Source organism: Salmo salar, chromosome 09, assembly GCF_965601325.2.
Source record: "Salmo salar chromosome 09, fSalSal1, whole genome shotgun sequence".
Taxonomy (NCBI): domain Eukaryota; kingdom Metazoa; phylum Chordata; class Actinopteri; order Salmoniformes; family Salmonidae; genus Salmo; species Salmo salar.
Genome location: NC_138299.1, coordinates 142,939,190 through 142,955,303, shown reverse-complemented (window position 1 = coordinate 142,955,303; position 16,114 = coordinate 142,939,190). Strand labels below are relative to the sequence as shown.

At 44.7% G+C, this 16,114-nt stretch overlaps 1 protein-coding gene across 2 annotated transcripts in view; it reads right to left on the bottom strand.

Moving 5' to 3' along the window:
- Positions 1 to 16,114, bottom strand: part of LOC106613084 (neurofibromin-like) — a 100,883-nt gene that overhangs the window by 7,098 nt on the left and 77,671 nt on the right. For both annotated transcript variants that reach the window (XM_014214992.3, XM_014214993.3), the window contains 12 exons: positions 15,749 to 15,890; positions 15,056 to 15,157; positions 14,632 to 14,772; positions 14,390 to 14,516; positions 13,772 to 13,903; positions 6,077 to 6,212; positions 5,719 to 5,876; positions 5,141 to 5,382; positions 4,628 to 4,728; positions 3,509 to 3,651; positions 3,014 to 3,060; positions 1,068 to 1,284 (listed from right to left, as the gene is read on the bottom strand). In XM_014214992.3, the coding sequence (XP_014070467.1) occupies positions 1,068 to 1,284; positions 3,014 to 3,060; positions 3,509 to 3,651; positions 4,628 to 4,728; positions 5,141 to 5,382; positions 5,719 to 5,876; positions 6,077 to 6,212; positions 13,772 to 13,903; positions 14,390 to 14,516; positions 14,632 to 14,772; positions 15,056 to 15,157; positions 15,749 to 15,890 (1,688 nt within the window). The remainder of the gene's footprint in view (positions 1 to 1,067; positions 1,285 to 3,013; positions 3,061 to 3,508; positions 3,652 to 4,627; positions 4,729 to 5,140; positions 5,383 to 5,718; positions 5,877 to 6,076; positions 6,213 to 13,771; positions 13,904 to 14,389; positions 14,517 to 14,631; positions 14,773 to 15,055; positions 15,158 to 15,748; positions 15,891 to 16,114) is intronic.

Sequence of the window (16,114 nt, the reverse complement as noted above, 5' to 3'; positions counted from 1 at the left end):
ATAGTAACTAAATATGCAGGTTTAAAAATATATACTTGTTTATTGATTTTAAAGAAAGGCATTGATGTTTATGGTTAGGTACATTGGTGCAACGACAGTGCTTTTTTCGCAAATGCGCTTGTTAAATCAACACCCGTTTGGTGAAATAGGCTGTGATTCAATGAGAAATTAACAGGCACCGCATCGATTATATGCAACGCAGGACACGTTAGATAAACTAGTAATATCATCAACCATGTGTAGTTAACTAGTGATTATGTTAAGATTGATAGTTTTTTTATAAGATAAGTTTAATGCTAGCTAGCAACTTACCTTGGCTTCTTGCTGCCCTCGCGTAACAGGTAGTCAGCCTGCCATGCAGGCTCCTCGTGCGTTGGATTGGATTAGTAACCGAAAGGTTGCAAAAACGAATCCCCGAATCCCCCCTGAACAAGGCAGTTAACCCCCGTTCCTAGGCCGTCATTGAAAATAAGAATGTGTTCTTAAGAATGTGACCAGTACAGAAAAAAAAATAAAATGTATGCATTCACTGCTGTAAGTCGCTCTGGATAAGAGCGTCTGCTAAATGACTAAAATGTAAAATGTAAATGTTAATCTGACTTGCCTAGTTAAATAAAGGTGTAAAAAAAAATGTATATATATATAAAAAAAAAAATTAGGCAAATCGGTGGCTAAAATTACCGATTGTTATGAAAACTTGAAATCGGCCCTAATTAAATCGCCCATTCCGATTCATCGGTCGACCTCTAGTGTTCTGTAGAGTCACTCTACAGAACACCTTACATTGGTAGGACTCAGCCAGCATGATCATCATATTGTCAGAAGAGATATCAGCATCAGATGTAGAGAAAGCTAGCGGGAGAAATAGCACCCACAGACACTCTACAGAACACCTTACATTGGTAGGACACAGCCAGCATCATCAGTAGGATGTTAGTGGTGTATGTGTGTGTCGGCCTCTATGTGTAAATGGTGTGTGCTCTAGGGGTACTGGTCTGCTGTTAACCCTGTGTTACTCCCAGGGTGGATCAGTAAAGATTGTGTTCATGCATGTATACTATGCTAACCTGGAGAGTGCTGCGAGGTGGCCAGGGAGGTCATGGAGTTGGAGAGGTTGAGGTTAGCGGTGATGCTGAGCTGGCTCTGGGTGACGGGGGGGTAAGGGGAGGTGGGGGTACGGAGCTGCTCCTCGCTCCTCTCCTCCTCTGTACCAGGCAGGTAGCGGTCAATCAAGGCCTCCAGGAACTTCACAATCAGCTCAGCGTAGTCTGGGATCTGAGTTTGCTGATGGTTTGACATGGGATGGAGGGGGGGCGGGGGGGGGGGGGTAGAGGAAGAGGTGGAAAGGGATTGAGGCAGAAAAGGAGAGAGAAAGTCAGGTAGGGGGTGGGAATGGGGGGGTGGAAGAGAGAAAAAAAGAAAAGCAAGAAAGAGTGAGTGTGAGGGGAACACAGGCCAACAAATCACAGTCTAACAGTCCAATGTCTCCCTGAGCTAAATCAGGAGAAATTGATCCTCAGCCTTTGACCAGGCTTGACTTTCCCCCAAACAAGCAGATGGCAAATGGCACCTTTTGTTGGAGAAAAGTGGAGCGAGGGATAATGGGTGCACAGTGAAAACAGAGAGTCTAAGAACACCTACAAGTGTCAAAGGTCCACGTATTCTGTAGTGATGGGGAAGGGGGGGGATCGATACAGTTACATATTCTGCAGCAGACACATGGTGAGCAATACTGTATGTTAGGAACATCGAATCCCAACATGTATAGAACAGTGTGAGAATCCCAACACGTATAGAACAGTGTGAGAATCCCAACACATATAGAACAGTGTGAGAATCACAACACATATAGAACAGTGTGAGAATCACAACACATATAGAACAGTGTGAGAATCACAATACATATTGTATCGGCACTTTAGTATTGCGATCATATCGTGAAGTCCCTGGCAATTCCCAGCTGTAGTATTCTGCCCTCTGAGTAAAAATAGGCATGCTGGCCATAGAACAGTAACAGAACGGTTCTGCATTATATGTAATACACATTAGACATAATACACAGTCATTTAGCAGATGTTTTGATCCAAACTGATTTACAAATCAACATGTAATCATATACAGTACCAGTCAAAAATGTGGACACACCTACTCATTCAAGGGTTTTTCTTTATTTTTACTATTTTCTACATTGTAGAATAATAGTGAAGAATTCCAAACTATGAAATAACACACATGGAATCATGTAGTAACCAAAAAAAGGTGTTAAACAAATCAAAATATATTTTAGACTCTTCAAAGTTTCCACCCTTTGCCTTGACAGCTTTGCACAATCTTGGCATTCTCTCAACCAGCTTCATGAGGTTGTCACCAGGAATGCATTTCAATTAACAGGTGTGCCTTGTAAAAAGTTAATTTGTGGAATTTCTTTCCTTCTTAATGCGATTGAGCCAATCAGTTGTGTTGTATAAAGAAAGAAAAACTCTGGAATGAGAAGGTGTGTCTAAACTTTTGACTGGTACTGTATATGTGGCCCCATTCTGAAACCAGACCAACTCAGAGTTAGAAGCATCTCCTTGTCTTATTTACTCAAAACCATCATAAAGGGAAACTGAGGTGGCGAGAGAGAGAGGGCGAGAGAGAGAGGGCGAGAGAGAGAGGGCGAGAGAGGGCGAGAGAGGGCGAGAGAGGGCGAGAGAGGGAGAGAGAGGGAGAGAGAGGGCGAGAGAGGGAGAGAGAGGGCGAGAGAGGGAGAGAGAGGGCGAGAGAGGGCGAGAGAGGGAGAGAGAGAGAGAGAGGGAGAGAGAGAGAGGGAGAGAGAGAGAGGGAGAGAGAGAGAGGGAGAGAGAGGGAGAGAGAGGGCGAGAGAGGGAGAGGGGAGGATGTCCAATAAATCTTGGGGCAATCGGCAGGCTCCCTGGCAAGGCTGTAATTGCTTACCGGGGCTGAATTCTTCCAGCACGGCCGCACTGTCTTGGGGAGAATGAAAGGGAAATATGAGGGCAATGAATCATACCTTTGAGAAGGGTCCGGCAAACCTCCAAAGTCCATTGAAGCCGAAGCCTGTGTTAGAGAGAAAGAGAGAGAGGGGAAAAAAAAGTAATGGAGGGAGAAAGGTATCATTGGCAAAGTTAAACGGCTAAAGAAGAAAACACAACATAACAGTTAGGGGAGAGGGCAAGAGAGAAAGAGGGGGCAGAGAAAGAAGAAGGATGGGAGATGAGATGTAGAGGAGGAGATAGGGACTGACAGACAGAGAGAGAAATGAAGGATGAGAAAAGTAGAGGAGGAGATCAGGACAGAGAGAGCGAAACAGAGAGACAGAGAGAGAGAGAGAGATGAAAGATGAGAAAAGTAGAAGATGAGATGGGGGCAGAGATACAGACAGCAATAGACAGGAGAGAGAGACAGAAAGGGAGGGGGCAGAGAGAGATGAATGATGCGAGATGAGGTAGATGAGGACAGAGAGGAGACAGATGGGTAGAGCAGGTCTGTAGATGAATGTACATACTCTGTAGATAGGAGGGTTGGTATTGTGGAGGAGACTCTTCATGGTAGACCACACTCTGAACGATGCCATGCACTGGGTTCAGTAGGTTGGTATCCTGGCACATAGACAACAGCGTGTTGATCTTGGAGTCCAGCAGGTTGTGGCTGAGAAGAGGAGGAAACAAAGATAAACATCAGCTAGGTAGGCCCCATAATCAATACAGACACACCTCACTCTGCATGGCAACACCCTTTCCCAGTGACCCTGTCAACACATATCATGACAGGACTCAAACACACTGGTGAATAACTAGGCCTCATACGAGACAGTTCTCAAGTTAACCTGTACACATAGCTCATCTGTAAATAGCCCATCCAATCTACCTCATCCCCATACTGTATTTATTTATCTTGCTCCTTTGCACCCCAGTATCTCAACTTGAACATTCATCCTCTGCACATCCTAGCATTCCAGTGTTTAATTGGTATGTTGTAATTACTTTGCCACCATGGCCTCTTTATTGCCTTACCTCTCTTATCCTACCTCATTTGCACATGCTGTATATAGATTTTCCTACTGTATTATTGATTGTATGTTTGTTTATTCCATGTGTAACTCTGTGTTGTTGTATGTGTCGAACTGCTTTGCTTTATCTTGGCCAGGTCGCAGTTGCAAATTAGAAATTGTTCTCAATCTAGCCTACCTGGTTAAATAAAGGTGAAAAAAAAATAAAAAATTGAGATATATATATATATATAGATTCGATCGGCTGTATACAAGTAAAAATGTCACGGGTTCAAAATATAGATTTTAAAAATATATATATATATTTTTTTAAATCTATATTTTGAACCTGTGACATTTTTACTTGTATACAGCCGCCCACATCGAATCTCTATAGCTTGGTAAACCACACTACAACTCCCATGATGCATTTGGAGCAGGACAGGCCTCTTCTCCTCAGAAGATCATTGGGACTTTCCTCCCCCCAAAAAACAACCATCTTGGGCCAAAACAGCTTTCAAGCTCTCAAATAATTTCCCCAGGCTTTCTCCAGTCTCTATATTTTCTTATGGAAAAGTAGGCCCTTAGGCTATGTATTTGGTTTTGCCTGGGGGATTTTTGGGCTTGTTTACTTACACGACGGGAAAGACTTTTGGGAAGACGACGCTAGCTTCAGCTAGATACTCGTACAGGATCCTCTGGTCAAAATCATCTGTGGTGTACTTGACCTGGGTGGCCTTGGACAGAGAAACAGACAGCATACGTTTACAGACTGAACCAGTTATATACAGTAGAAAGCTGTATGCTACAGTGCATTTGAAAAGTATTGACTTTTTCCACATTTTGTTGATTGATGAGGGGGGAAAAAACAATGTAATCCATTTTAGAATAAGGCTGTAACGTAACAAAATGTGGAAAAAGTCAAGGGGTCTGAATACTTACCAAATGCACTGCATGTTGGTGCCTCCCGATGTGCAATCCATTCATGATGACTACTTGGACACGAGCAGTAACTAGTGGTCCACTGAGTATGTGTAACATGTGCTGTATGTCCAGTGAGTGTGTTACATATGGTTTTATTATTTTATTACCCGCTTTAGAAGTATTTCTTATTTTGCCAGGTGTGAGTTTGTGTGATAATCCTCTCACCAGCACAGTAAGCAGCAGGGCCTGGACTTTGGGGTCGGTCAGCACCTCCTCATCCAGTAGGACGTTGGACTCGGTCACAGACACCTTGCGGAGGTGGGAGTGGCCCATTCTTTGGTTGTCTATCTCGTAGTCGTTCTCGGCCACGCACCTAACCTTAGGCGGGGTGGTGACGCCAGACTCCGTCTCCGGTCTCTTTGGTGCTTTGGAGTCGGATATCAGGTGATCAAAACTCTTCCTGGTTCCTGGAGAAATACACCACAGACAGACAGTGTAGAGCTAATGATTGAAGCGGGTGAGGAGAGGGTCTAGGCAGATAAGGTGGTGAGTGGTGACATGGGATGTCCATCTTACATCAGCTGTGTATTTCTTGCCGGACATGAGACGCAACTAACGCTGTAGTCAATACTGCCTGGTCACAGTCAGCATTAGCATGGCTTCAAAGCATAGACAGAGTATACACCCAATAAAACAGCTTGCATGATACACTTCTGGAGCAGCAGTATAAAATGCTACTCCAATGCTATGGGGAACACCTAGACAACATTACCAGTGTAGTTTAGCAGCAATGTTATAGTTACCCAGCAGCTTCTTGGTGTTGGCATGGGAGGCCTGGCCCATGTCCAGGCTCATGGACTTGCGTGTACGGGGGCTGACCTGCCCCACCGTAGGGTAGTAGGCATTCAGATAGCGCTCTGACACCTTGGGAGATGCCCACAGCTGGCACTCTCTCAGTGTCCTGAGGGGAGGAGATGGGGGCCACAGGTACGGAAATAACACTTCAAGCTTGATGGTAAAGATAATTACCAAGTACATAAGTTGCATCTTGGTAAAGATACTTACCAAGATGCAACTTTGGATAAAGGAAAATGGGCTTTGTCTTCAGCTAAAGTTAAAACCTATTCAGGATCAAAGTGTCTGATGTAGAGAGCGCCTCACCTGCAGCTGGGGTCAGTGTGGTGCAGAGAGTGGGTATCCATGGGAATGTTCTCCATGGCCATCTCAGACAGCAGCAGAGACTTCCTGTGTTTTAGACTGCAGCGACTACGCACCTCCTCTGACACGGTGAGCAGGGCTGCAAACAGTCACACACACACACACACACACACACGCACGAGCAGGGTGAAAACCAGTAATGGGACACGATTCCATCATTGCATAAACATTCATGAATATACATAATGGCGCCGGAGGAGATGGCTGCCGTTTTACAGGCTCCTAACCAATTGTGCTATTGTGTTTGTTTTTTTTGCATTATTTGTAACATATTTTGTACATAATGTTTCTGCCACCATCTCATGACCGAAAAGAGCTTCTGGATAACAGAACAGCGATTACTCACCGCATACTGGACAAAGATTTATTCTTTAATGAGTCGGACGCAAAGGACTTACTTCAGAAACGTGCAATCATTGGATAATAGTCTTGATAGGAGCTCATCCAGTTTATCAGTCACTGGCTTCATCAATAAGTGCATCGATGACATCATCCCCATTGTGACTGTACGTACATATTCCAACCAGAAGCCATGGATTACAGGCAACATCCACACTGAGCTAAAGGGTATATCTACCGCTTTGAAGGAGCGGGACTCTAACCCGGATGCTTACAAGAAATCCCGCTATGCCATCCGACGAACCATCAAACAGGCAAAGCGTCAATACAGGACTAAGATTGAATCCCATTACATTGGCTCCGACGCTTGTTGGATGTGGCAGGACTTGCAAACTATTACGGACTACAAAGGGAAGCACAGCCGCGAACTGCCCAGTGACACGAGCCTACTAGACGAGCTAAATTACTTCATTTCGCTCTTCGAGGCAAGCAACACTGAAGCATACATGAGAGCACCAGCTGTTTCGGACAAATGTGTGATCACGCTCTCAGTAGCAGACGTGAATAACACCTTTAAGCAGATCAACATTCACAAGGCCGCAGGGACAGACGGATTACTCGGACGTGTACTCCGAGCATGGGCTGACCAACTGGCAAGTGTCTTCTGAAATTTTCAACCTGTCCCCGACCGAATCTAATACCAACATGTTTCAAAGCAGACCACCATAGTCCCTGTGCCAAAGAACACCACAGAAACCTGACCAAATGACTACCGATCTGTAGCACTCACGTCTGTAGCCATTTTGTGCTTTGAAAGGCTGGTCATGGCTCACAACACAATTTTCCCAGAAACCCTAGATCCACTCCAAATTGCATACCATCCCAACAGATCCACAGATGCTCTCTCTATTGCACTCCACACTGCCCTTTCCCACCTGAACAAAAGGAACACCTATGTGATAATGCTATTCATTGACTACAGCTTAGCGTTCAACACCATAGTGCCCTCAAAGCTCATCACTAAGCTAAAGACCCTGGGACAAAACACCTCCCTCTGCAACTGGATCCCAGACTTCCTAACGGGCTGCCCCCAGGTGGTAAGGGTAAGTAACAACACATCTGCCATGCTGATCCTCAACACTGGGGCCCCTCAGGGGTGCATGCTCAGTCCCCTCCTGTACTCCCTGTTCACCCATGACTGCATGGCCAAGCATGACTCCAACGCCATCATTAAGTTTCCTGATGACACAACAGTAGTAGGCCTGATCACCGACAACTATGAGACAGGAGGTGGTCAGAGACCTGGCAGTGTGGTGCAAGGATAACAACTTCTCCCTCAATGTGATCAAGACAAAGGAGATGATTGTGGACTACAGGAAAAGGAGGGAAAAAGACGCCCCCATTCTCATCAACGGGGCTGTAGTGGATCATGTTGAGAGCTTTACCAACGAACTGTCATGGTCCAAGCACACCAAGACAGTCGTGAATAGGGCACGACAAAGCCTATTCCCCCTCAGGAGACTGAAAAGATTTGGAATGGATCCTAAGATCCTCAAAATGTTATACAGCTGCACCATAGAGAGCATCCTGACTGGTTGCATCCCCACCTGGTATGGCAACTGCTCGGCCTCCAAACGCAAGGCACTACAGAGGGTAGTGCGTACGTCCCAGTACATCACTGGGGTCAAGCTTCCTGCCATCCAAGACCTCTACCAGGCGGTGTCAGAAGAAGGCCCTAAAAATGTCTAAAGACTCCAGCCACCCTAGTGATAGGCGGTACCAGAGATTCATGTCTAGGTCCAAAAGGAGCATCTAATCAAATGGCTACCCGGACTATTTGCATTGATTCCCCCCCATGGCGCCGATAGATGGGGCTATAAGCACAGCTGCTCTTAGGTAACTTTGCAGCATTAAAAATGTAAAAAAATAACATCTTCTGTTATTTCTTACATTGTTAGCTCAGACATTTTTTTGTGTTATTACATAAAGCCGGGAAGAACTTTTGGATATCAGAGCAGCTGTAACTCACCAGCATTACGACTAGGAATACGACTTTCTTGAATCAGATCCTTTGTTCGTAACCCCCAGGGCAATTGAACTGATCAGAGGCTGATCCAAAACACCACAGCTGGAGAAGAGGTACTCGGAGTGGACTTCTAGTCCGACTCAGGAGGTGCACACACCACCCACCGCTTCCGAGTATATTACTCGCTAATGTTCAATATCTGGATAATAAAGTCAACGAGCTCAGGGCGAGGATTTCCTTCCAGAGAGACATCAGGGATTGTAACATACTCTGTTTAACGGAAACATGGCTCTCTTGGGATATACTGTCTTGAGTCCGTACAGCCAGTTGGGTTCTCAGTTCATTGCGCAGACAGGAATAAATATCTCTCCGGGAAGAAGGGCGGGGGTGTATGTTTCATGATTATTAACTACTCATGGTGTGATTGTGATAACACCCAGGACCTCAAGTCCTTTTGTTCACCTGACCTAGAATACCTCACAATCAAATGCTAACCGTATTACCTCCCAAGAGAATTCTCTTTGGTTATATACACAGCCGTGTTTTTTCCCCCATCAAGCCGATACCACGACGGCCCTCAAAGAACTTCACTGGACTGCATGCAAACTGGAAACCACATGTCCTGAGACCGCATTTATTGTAGCTAGGGATTTTAACAAAGCTAACTTGAGGAAAACGCTACCAAAGTTCTATTAACACATTGACTGTAGTACTCGCGCTGCTAAAACACTCGACCACTGCTACTCCAACTTCCAGGATACCGACAAGGCCGTCACTCGCCCTCCCTTCGGGCAAATCTGATCACGACTCCATTTTGCTGCTCCCTTCCTATATGCAGAAACTCAAAACAGGGAGAACCCGTACTAAGGACTATTCAACGCTGGTCTGACAAATCGGAATCCACGCTTCAAGATCGGTTTGACCATGCGGACTGGGATATGTTCTGGGTAGCCTCCGAGAATAACATCAACGAATACGCAGATGGTGTGGAAGCGTATAGGAGATGTTGTACCCACTGTGACTATTAAAACCTACCCTAACTAGAAACCGTGGATCGATGGCAGCATTCACACAAAACAGAAAGAGCAAACCGCCGCATTTAACCATAGCAGGGTGACTGGGAATATAGCCGAATACAAACATTGTAGTTATTCCCTCCGTAAGGTAATCAAACAGGCAAAACGTCAGTAGAGAGACAAAGTGGAGTCGCAATTCAACTGCTCAGACACGAGATGTATGTGGCAGGTTCTACAGACAATCACGGACAACAAAGAGAAAACCAGCCACGTCGCGGACACAGACGTCTTGCTTCCGGACAAGCTAAATACCTTCTTCGCCTGCTTTGAGGATAACGTAGTGCCACCGACGCGGCTCGCTACCAAGGACTGTGGGCTCTCCTCCTCCGTGGCAGACGTCAGTAAGACATTTAAGCGTGTTAACCCTCGCAAGGATGCCGGCTCAGACAGCATTCCGAGCCCCGTCCTCAGAGCATGCGCAGACCAGCAGGCTGGTGTGTTTACGGACATATTCAATCACTCCCATTCCCCGTGTGCTGTCCCCACATGCTTCAAGATGGCCACCATTGTTCGTGTACCCAAGAAAGCTAATGTAACTGAACTAAATGACTATCGCGCAGTAGCACTCACTTCTGTCATAGTGCTTTGAGAGACTAGTCAAGGATCATATCACCTCCACCCTACTGACACCCTAGACCCACTTCAAAAGCTCCACAGACCATGCAATCGGCGTCGCACTGCCCTATCCCATCTGGACAAGAGGAATACCTATGTTAGAATGCTGTTCATTGACTATAGCTCAGCATTCAACACCACAGCACCCTCCAAGTTCATCATTAAGCTTGAGGACCTGGGTCTGAACCCCACCCTGTGCAACTCGGTCCTGGACTTCCTGACAGGTGGTGAAGGTAGGAAACAGTACCTCCACTTTGCTTTTTCTAAACATGGGGCCCTCACAAGGGTGCGTGCTCAGCCCCCTCCTGTACCCCCTGTTCACCCATGACCGCGTGGCCAAGCACGCCTCCAACTCAATCATCAAATTTGCAGGTGACAACAGTAGTAGGCCTGATTACCAACAATGACGAGACAGTCTACAGGGAGGTGGTGTGGGCCCTTGGAGTGTGGTGCCAGGAAAATAACCTCTCACTCAAAGTCAACAAAACAAAATAGATGTTCGTGGACTTCAGGAAACAGCACCCCCATATCCACATCAACAGGACAGCAGTGGAGGTGGAAAGCTTCAAGTTACTCGGTGTACACATCACTGACAAACTGAAATGGTCCACCCACACAGACAGTGTGGTGAAGGCGGCGCAACAGCGCCTCTTCAATCTCAGGAGGCTGAAGAAATATGGTTTGGCACCTAAAACCCACACAAACTTCTACAGAAGCACAATTGAAAGCATCCTGTCAGAATGCATCACTGCCTGGTACGGCAACTGCACCACCCGCAACCGCAGCGCTCTCCAGGGGGTGGTGCGGTCTGCCCAACGCAACACCGGGGACAAACTACCTGCCCTCCAGGACACACACAGCACCCGATGTCACAGGAAGGCCAAAAAGATCATCAAGGACAACAACCACCCGAGCCACTGCCTGCCTGAGGTCAGTGCAGGTGCATCAAAGCTGGGACCGAAAGACTGAAAAACAGCTTCTACCTCAAGGCCATCAGACTGTAAAATAGCTATCACTAGCACATTAGAGGGTGCTGCGCTATATACATAGACTTGAAATCACTGGCCACTTTAATAATGTTTACATATTTTGCATTACTCATCTCATACATATATACTGTATCTTAGTGTACACCGCTCTAACATTACTAATCCAAATATTAATATTTTATTTTACTTTAGATTGGTGTGTATTGTTGTGAAATTGTTCGACATTACTGCACTATTGGAGCTAGAAACACAAGCATTTCACGACACCCGCAATAACATATAATAAACACGTGTATATAACCAATAAAATTTTATGCATAGTCACTTGACCTCTACCTACATTTACAGTACCAGTCAAAAGTTTGGACACACCTACTCATTCAATGGTTTTTCTTTATTTTTACTATTTTCTACATTGTAGAATAATAGTGAAGACTTCCAAACTATGAAATGACACATATGGAATCATGTAGTAACCAAAAAAAGTGTTAAACAAATCAAAATATATTTTATATTCTTCAAAGTTGCCACCCTTTGCCTTGATGACAGCTTTGCACACTCTTGGCATTCTCTCAAACAGCTTCATGTGGAATGCTTTTCCAACAGTCTTGAAGGAGTTCCCACATATGCTGAGCACTTGTTGGCTGCTTTTCCTTCCCCCAGTCCAATTCATCCAAAACCATCTCAATTGGGTTGAGGTCGGGGGATTGTGGAGGCCAGATCATCTGATGCAACACTCCATCGCTCTCCATCTTTGTCAAATAGCCCTTACACAGCCTTGAGGTGTGTTTTGGGTCATTGTGCTGTTGAAAAACAAATTATAATCCCACTAAGCGCAAACCAGATGGGATGGTTTATCGCTGCAGAATGCTGTGGTAGCCATACTGGTTAAGTGTGCATTGAATTCTAAATAAATCAAACAGTGTCACCAGCAAAGCACCCCCAAACCATCACAAATCCTCCTCCATGCTTCACGGTAGGAACCACACATGTGGAGATAATCCGTTCACCTACTCCACGTCTCACAAAGACACGGCGGTTGGAACCAAAAATCTCAAATTTGGACTCTTAAGAACAAATGACAGATTTCCACCGGTCGAATGTCCATTTCTCGTGTTTCTTGACACAAGCAAGTCTCTTCTTATTATTCGTCTCCTTTACTAATGGTTTCTTTGCAGCAATTCGGCCATGAAGGCCTGATTCACGCAGTCTCCTCCGAACAGTTGATGTTGAGATGTGTCTGTTACTTGAACTCTGAAGCATTTATTTGGGCTGCAATTTCTGAGGCTGGTAATTCTAATGAACTTATCCTCTGCAGCAAAGGTAACTCTGGGTCTTCCTTTCCTGTGCCGGTCCTCATGAGATTCAGTTTCATCATAGCGCTTGATGGTTTTTGCGACTGCACTTGAAGAAACTTTCCAAGTTATTGAAATGTTCTGTATTGACTGACCTTCATGTCTTAAAGTAATGATGGACTTATTTCGCTTTGCTTATTTGAGCTGTTCTTGCCATAATATGGACTTGGTCTTTTACCAAATAGGGCTATCTTCTGTATACCCCTCCAACCTTGACACAACACAACTGATTGGCTCAAACGCATTAAGGAAAGAAAATCCACAAATGAAGTTATTACAAGGCACACCTGTTAATTGAAATGCATTCCAGGTGACTACCTCATGAAGCTGGTTAAGAGAATGCCAAGAGTGTGCAAAGCAGTCATCAAGGCAAAGGTTGGCTACTTTCAAGAATCTCAAAACGTAAAATATATTTTGATTTGTTTAACACTTTTTTGGTTACTACATGATTCCATATATGTTATTTCATAGTTTTGATGTCTTCACTATTATTCTACAATGTGGAAAACAGTAAAAATAAACACTTGAATGAGTAGTTATGTCCAAACTTTTGACTGGTACTGTACATATTACCTCAATTACCTTGACGAACATGTGCCCCCACACATTGACTCAGTACCCTCGTTACTGTCATCTATTTTTATTTACTTCAGTTTATTTAGTCAATACTTTCTTAACACTTCTTTTTTCTTAAAACTGCACTGTTGGTTGAGGGCTTTTAAGTAAGCATTTCACTGTAATATCTACACCTGAAGTGCTCAACGCATGTGACAAAATTTGATTTTGATTCGATTATTTATTTATTTTTTACTCGTATTTATTCAGGGATGCCCTATTGACACCAGGGTCTCATTCACAATGGTGCCCTGAGCACAAACATTTTAAAATGAACATTCCAAATAAAATAAGAATAAAAATAAACTACAGGGTACAATTAAAATAGTACACTTTCAACAAATAAATCATTACGTCAATGGGAACAACTGCAATCCTCAATTAATGAATTTAACACCAGTCTTAAAATGCCTCAGCGGCATCAGGGAATCAATTCCAACAATGGGGGACACTACATGACAGACCATCATATCTGTTTTACAAATCATGTTTCTAAAGCAACACACTGCTTGCTATCCAAAAAGCACATTGCAGGTCCAGTGAGTTGACAAAAAATGGTCTGGTGAGTCAACACAAAGTGTTGGTGAGTAGAGTCAGTGTGTAGGACTGTGACTGGAACTGACCTGCCAGGTAGGCCACGCTTTGGCTGTTGACCTCAAACTTGTCACAGTTGAGGTGTTTACCGACCAGGGCCAGCAGCGTGTGGAGGATACGCACCGTACGAGCCACCGTGGTGGGCGACGGGTGTCTGTAGCCTTCACATTGACACGCACAGAAGGGAAACAGTGGCACATTAGTCATAGCCATATACCACTCCACTGCTAGCTTGGTAGATTGTAACATGGCCATATTAATTCAACACAGTTAGCATTAAAACACATCAAGGCCTACAGAGTACACAACATTAAATGCAGCTAATGATAAGTACAGACTACAGAGACAAGTGAAAACACCAACAACTGCTGCCAAGCTCTTTGTCACTGCAGGACAAGTCAATATTGCTAGTTTGGGTCTCTGAGTGGGGAAGACAGATTTTCATCAGTGGCTCGGCAAGTCAGGCCAACGTCTTTCGTCTATCCTTTATCTAGGTAGATTAGATCCAAACAAATTCAATCATTTCAAACATTTTACTTAAGAAATATTGACAGAGAAGCCGTGGTTTATATGATACACAGTACAGTCACAGGAAGGGGGGTTGCTAGGGCCAAGATGAAGTCAGGTCCCTGTGACCTCTCCTTTACCTTTGAGCAGGTGTCCCACCAGTGCGAAGTTGAAGTTGGAGCTGAAGTTGAGGCCCACAAAGTGGTCCATCTGTTTACAATGCCACTCCAGAGGATGCCTGATCTCCATAAACACCTCCTCTGGACTCTTGATGGGAGGGAGGAGGGGTGTGTGTGTAGAAACACATTCAGCATGTACATAGTGTCAATATATGAATGTTTCATTTTTGTCATTGAACTGAGAGTGAGTGTCTGCCTGTTACCTTGTCGTTGAATACTCTCAGGCTGTCCAGAGTGTGCAGGTTCTGCTCTAGCAGGGCCGTCCCAGCAGAGTACAGGTTGACTTCATCCAGCTGCAGCACAGCCACAGCCACCCAGAACACTGCCTTGTGCATGGGGGAGTCCTGGAGGAGCATAGAGTATAACCCATGAGGTTACATACATTATATAAGGGAACAGCACCAAGCACATTAAGATAACAAAGAACAAATCTAGCCTTTCTCCGATTCCAAATTGTTATTAAAAATCACGAACCAACAACTTACAGCTGGGTTCTTTATTGAATAGTAGAACACAAGCATTTTGTTGCACTTGCAATAACATCTGCAAATCTGTGTACGTGACCAAAAAACTTTAATTTGACAAGCAGTGGACCACAGACAATCACTGTGTTTGCGGTTTGTGTACCTTGTTGAGAAGGGGCTGCAGCTTCGTCAGAGCGATGACTGTGGCCTCAATCAGCACCTGGCTGTTGTAGTTATCAGGTCCTTTTAAGCAGCTCTCCAGCCCCTGTGGAGGAAGAGGACAGGAGTGGATGAGTGAAAGAGAGAGGGGGTGGGGTGAGAGAGATGAGATGAAAGAAAGAACAAACATGAAAAAGAGGAAATAAAACGAGAGGGAGAGATATAGAGAGTAGGTGGGTAGAGAAGAAGAGGGAGAGAGTTTATCATAGTATCCATAATGTTAGCTAGAGGATTAGAAACCATTGGATTAGTGGGTTGGTGCACTCATAAACACTTAGCTCTCTGCATATTGCAGATAGAGCCCACACATATTGCAGATAGCGCCCACAGGCAGCCTAGCCTGTACAGACTGAGCCAGACAAAAATTGTCAGACTGAACTAAGGAAAGGTAAAATACACTCACCACCACCCCTCAATGTTTGTGTGTGTGTGTTTTAATTCTGGAAGATGGAGTTGCTCATTAAAACTCAGCGCTCCAACAGCCTGTGTGTGTGTGTGTGTGTGTGTGTGTGTGTGTGTGTGTGTGTGTGTGTGTGTGTGTGTGCATGCATGCGTGTTAATTCTGGAAGACGGAGTTGCTCATTAAAACTCAGCTCTCCAACAGCGTGTGTGTGCCTGTGTGTGTGTGTGGACCCACCCGGTCTATGCTGAGCAGGGGGCTGGCCTTGCTGAGGATCCTGATGATCTGTTTTATCTGGCCGTGGGTCACCCTCTTACTGATGCAGCCAAACACCACCAGGGCTCTGGGCTGCAGGGACGGGTTGTACTGGAACGCAAACCTGGTGGACGACATAGGTGGCATTTGAGAAGTGCACAATAGAGTGAGTATACAGTGCATTCAGAAAGTATTCAGACCCCTTGACTTTGTCCACATTGTAACGTTAGAACCTTGTTAAAAAATGTATTAAAAAAAAAAATCCTCAATCTACACACGATACTCCATAATGACAAAACAAAAACATGTATTAAAAATAAAAAACAGAAATACATTATTTATTTAAGT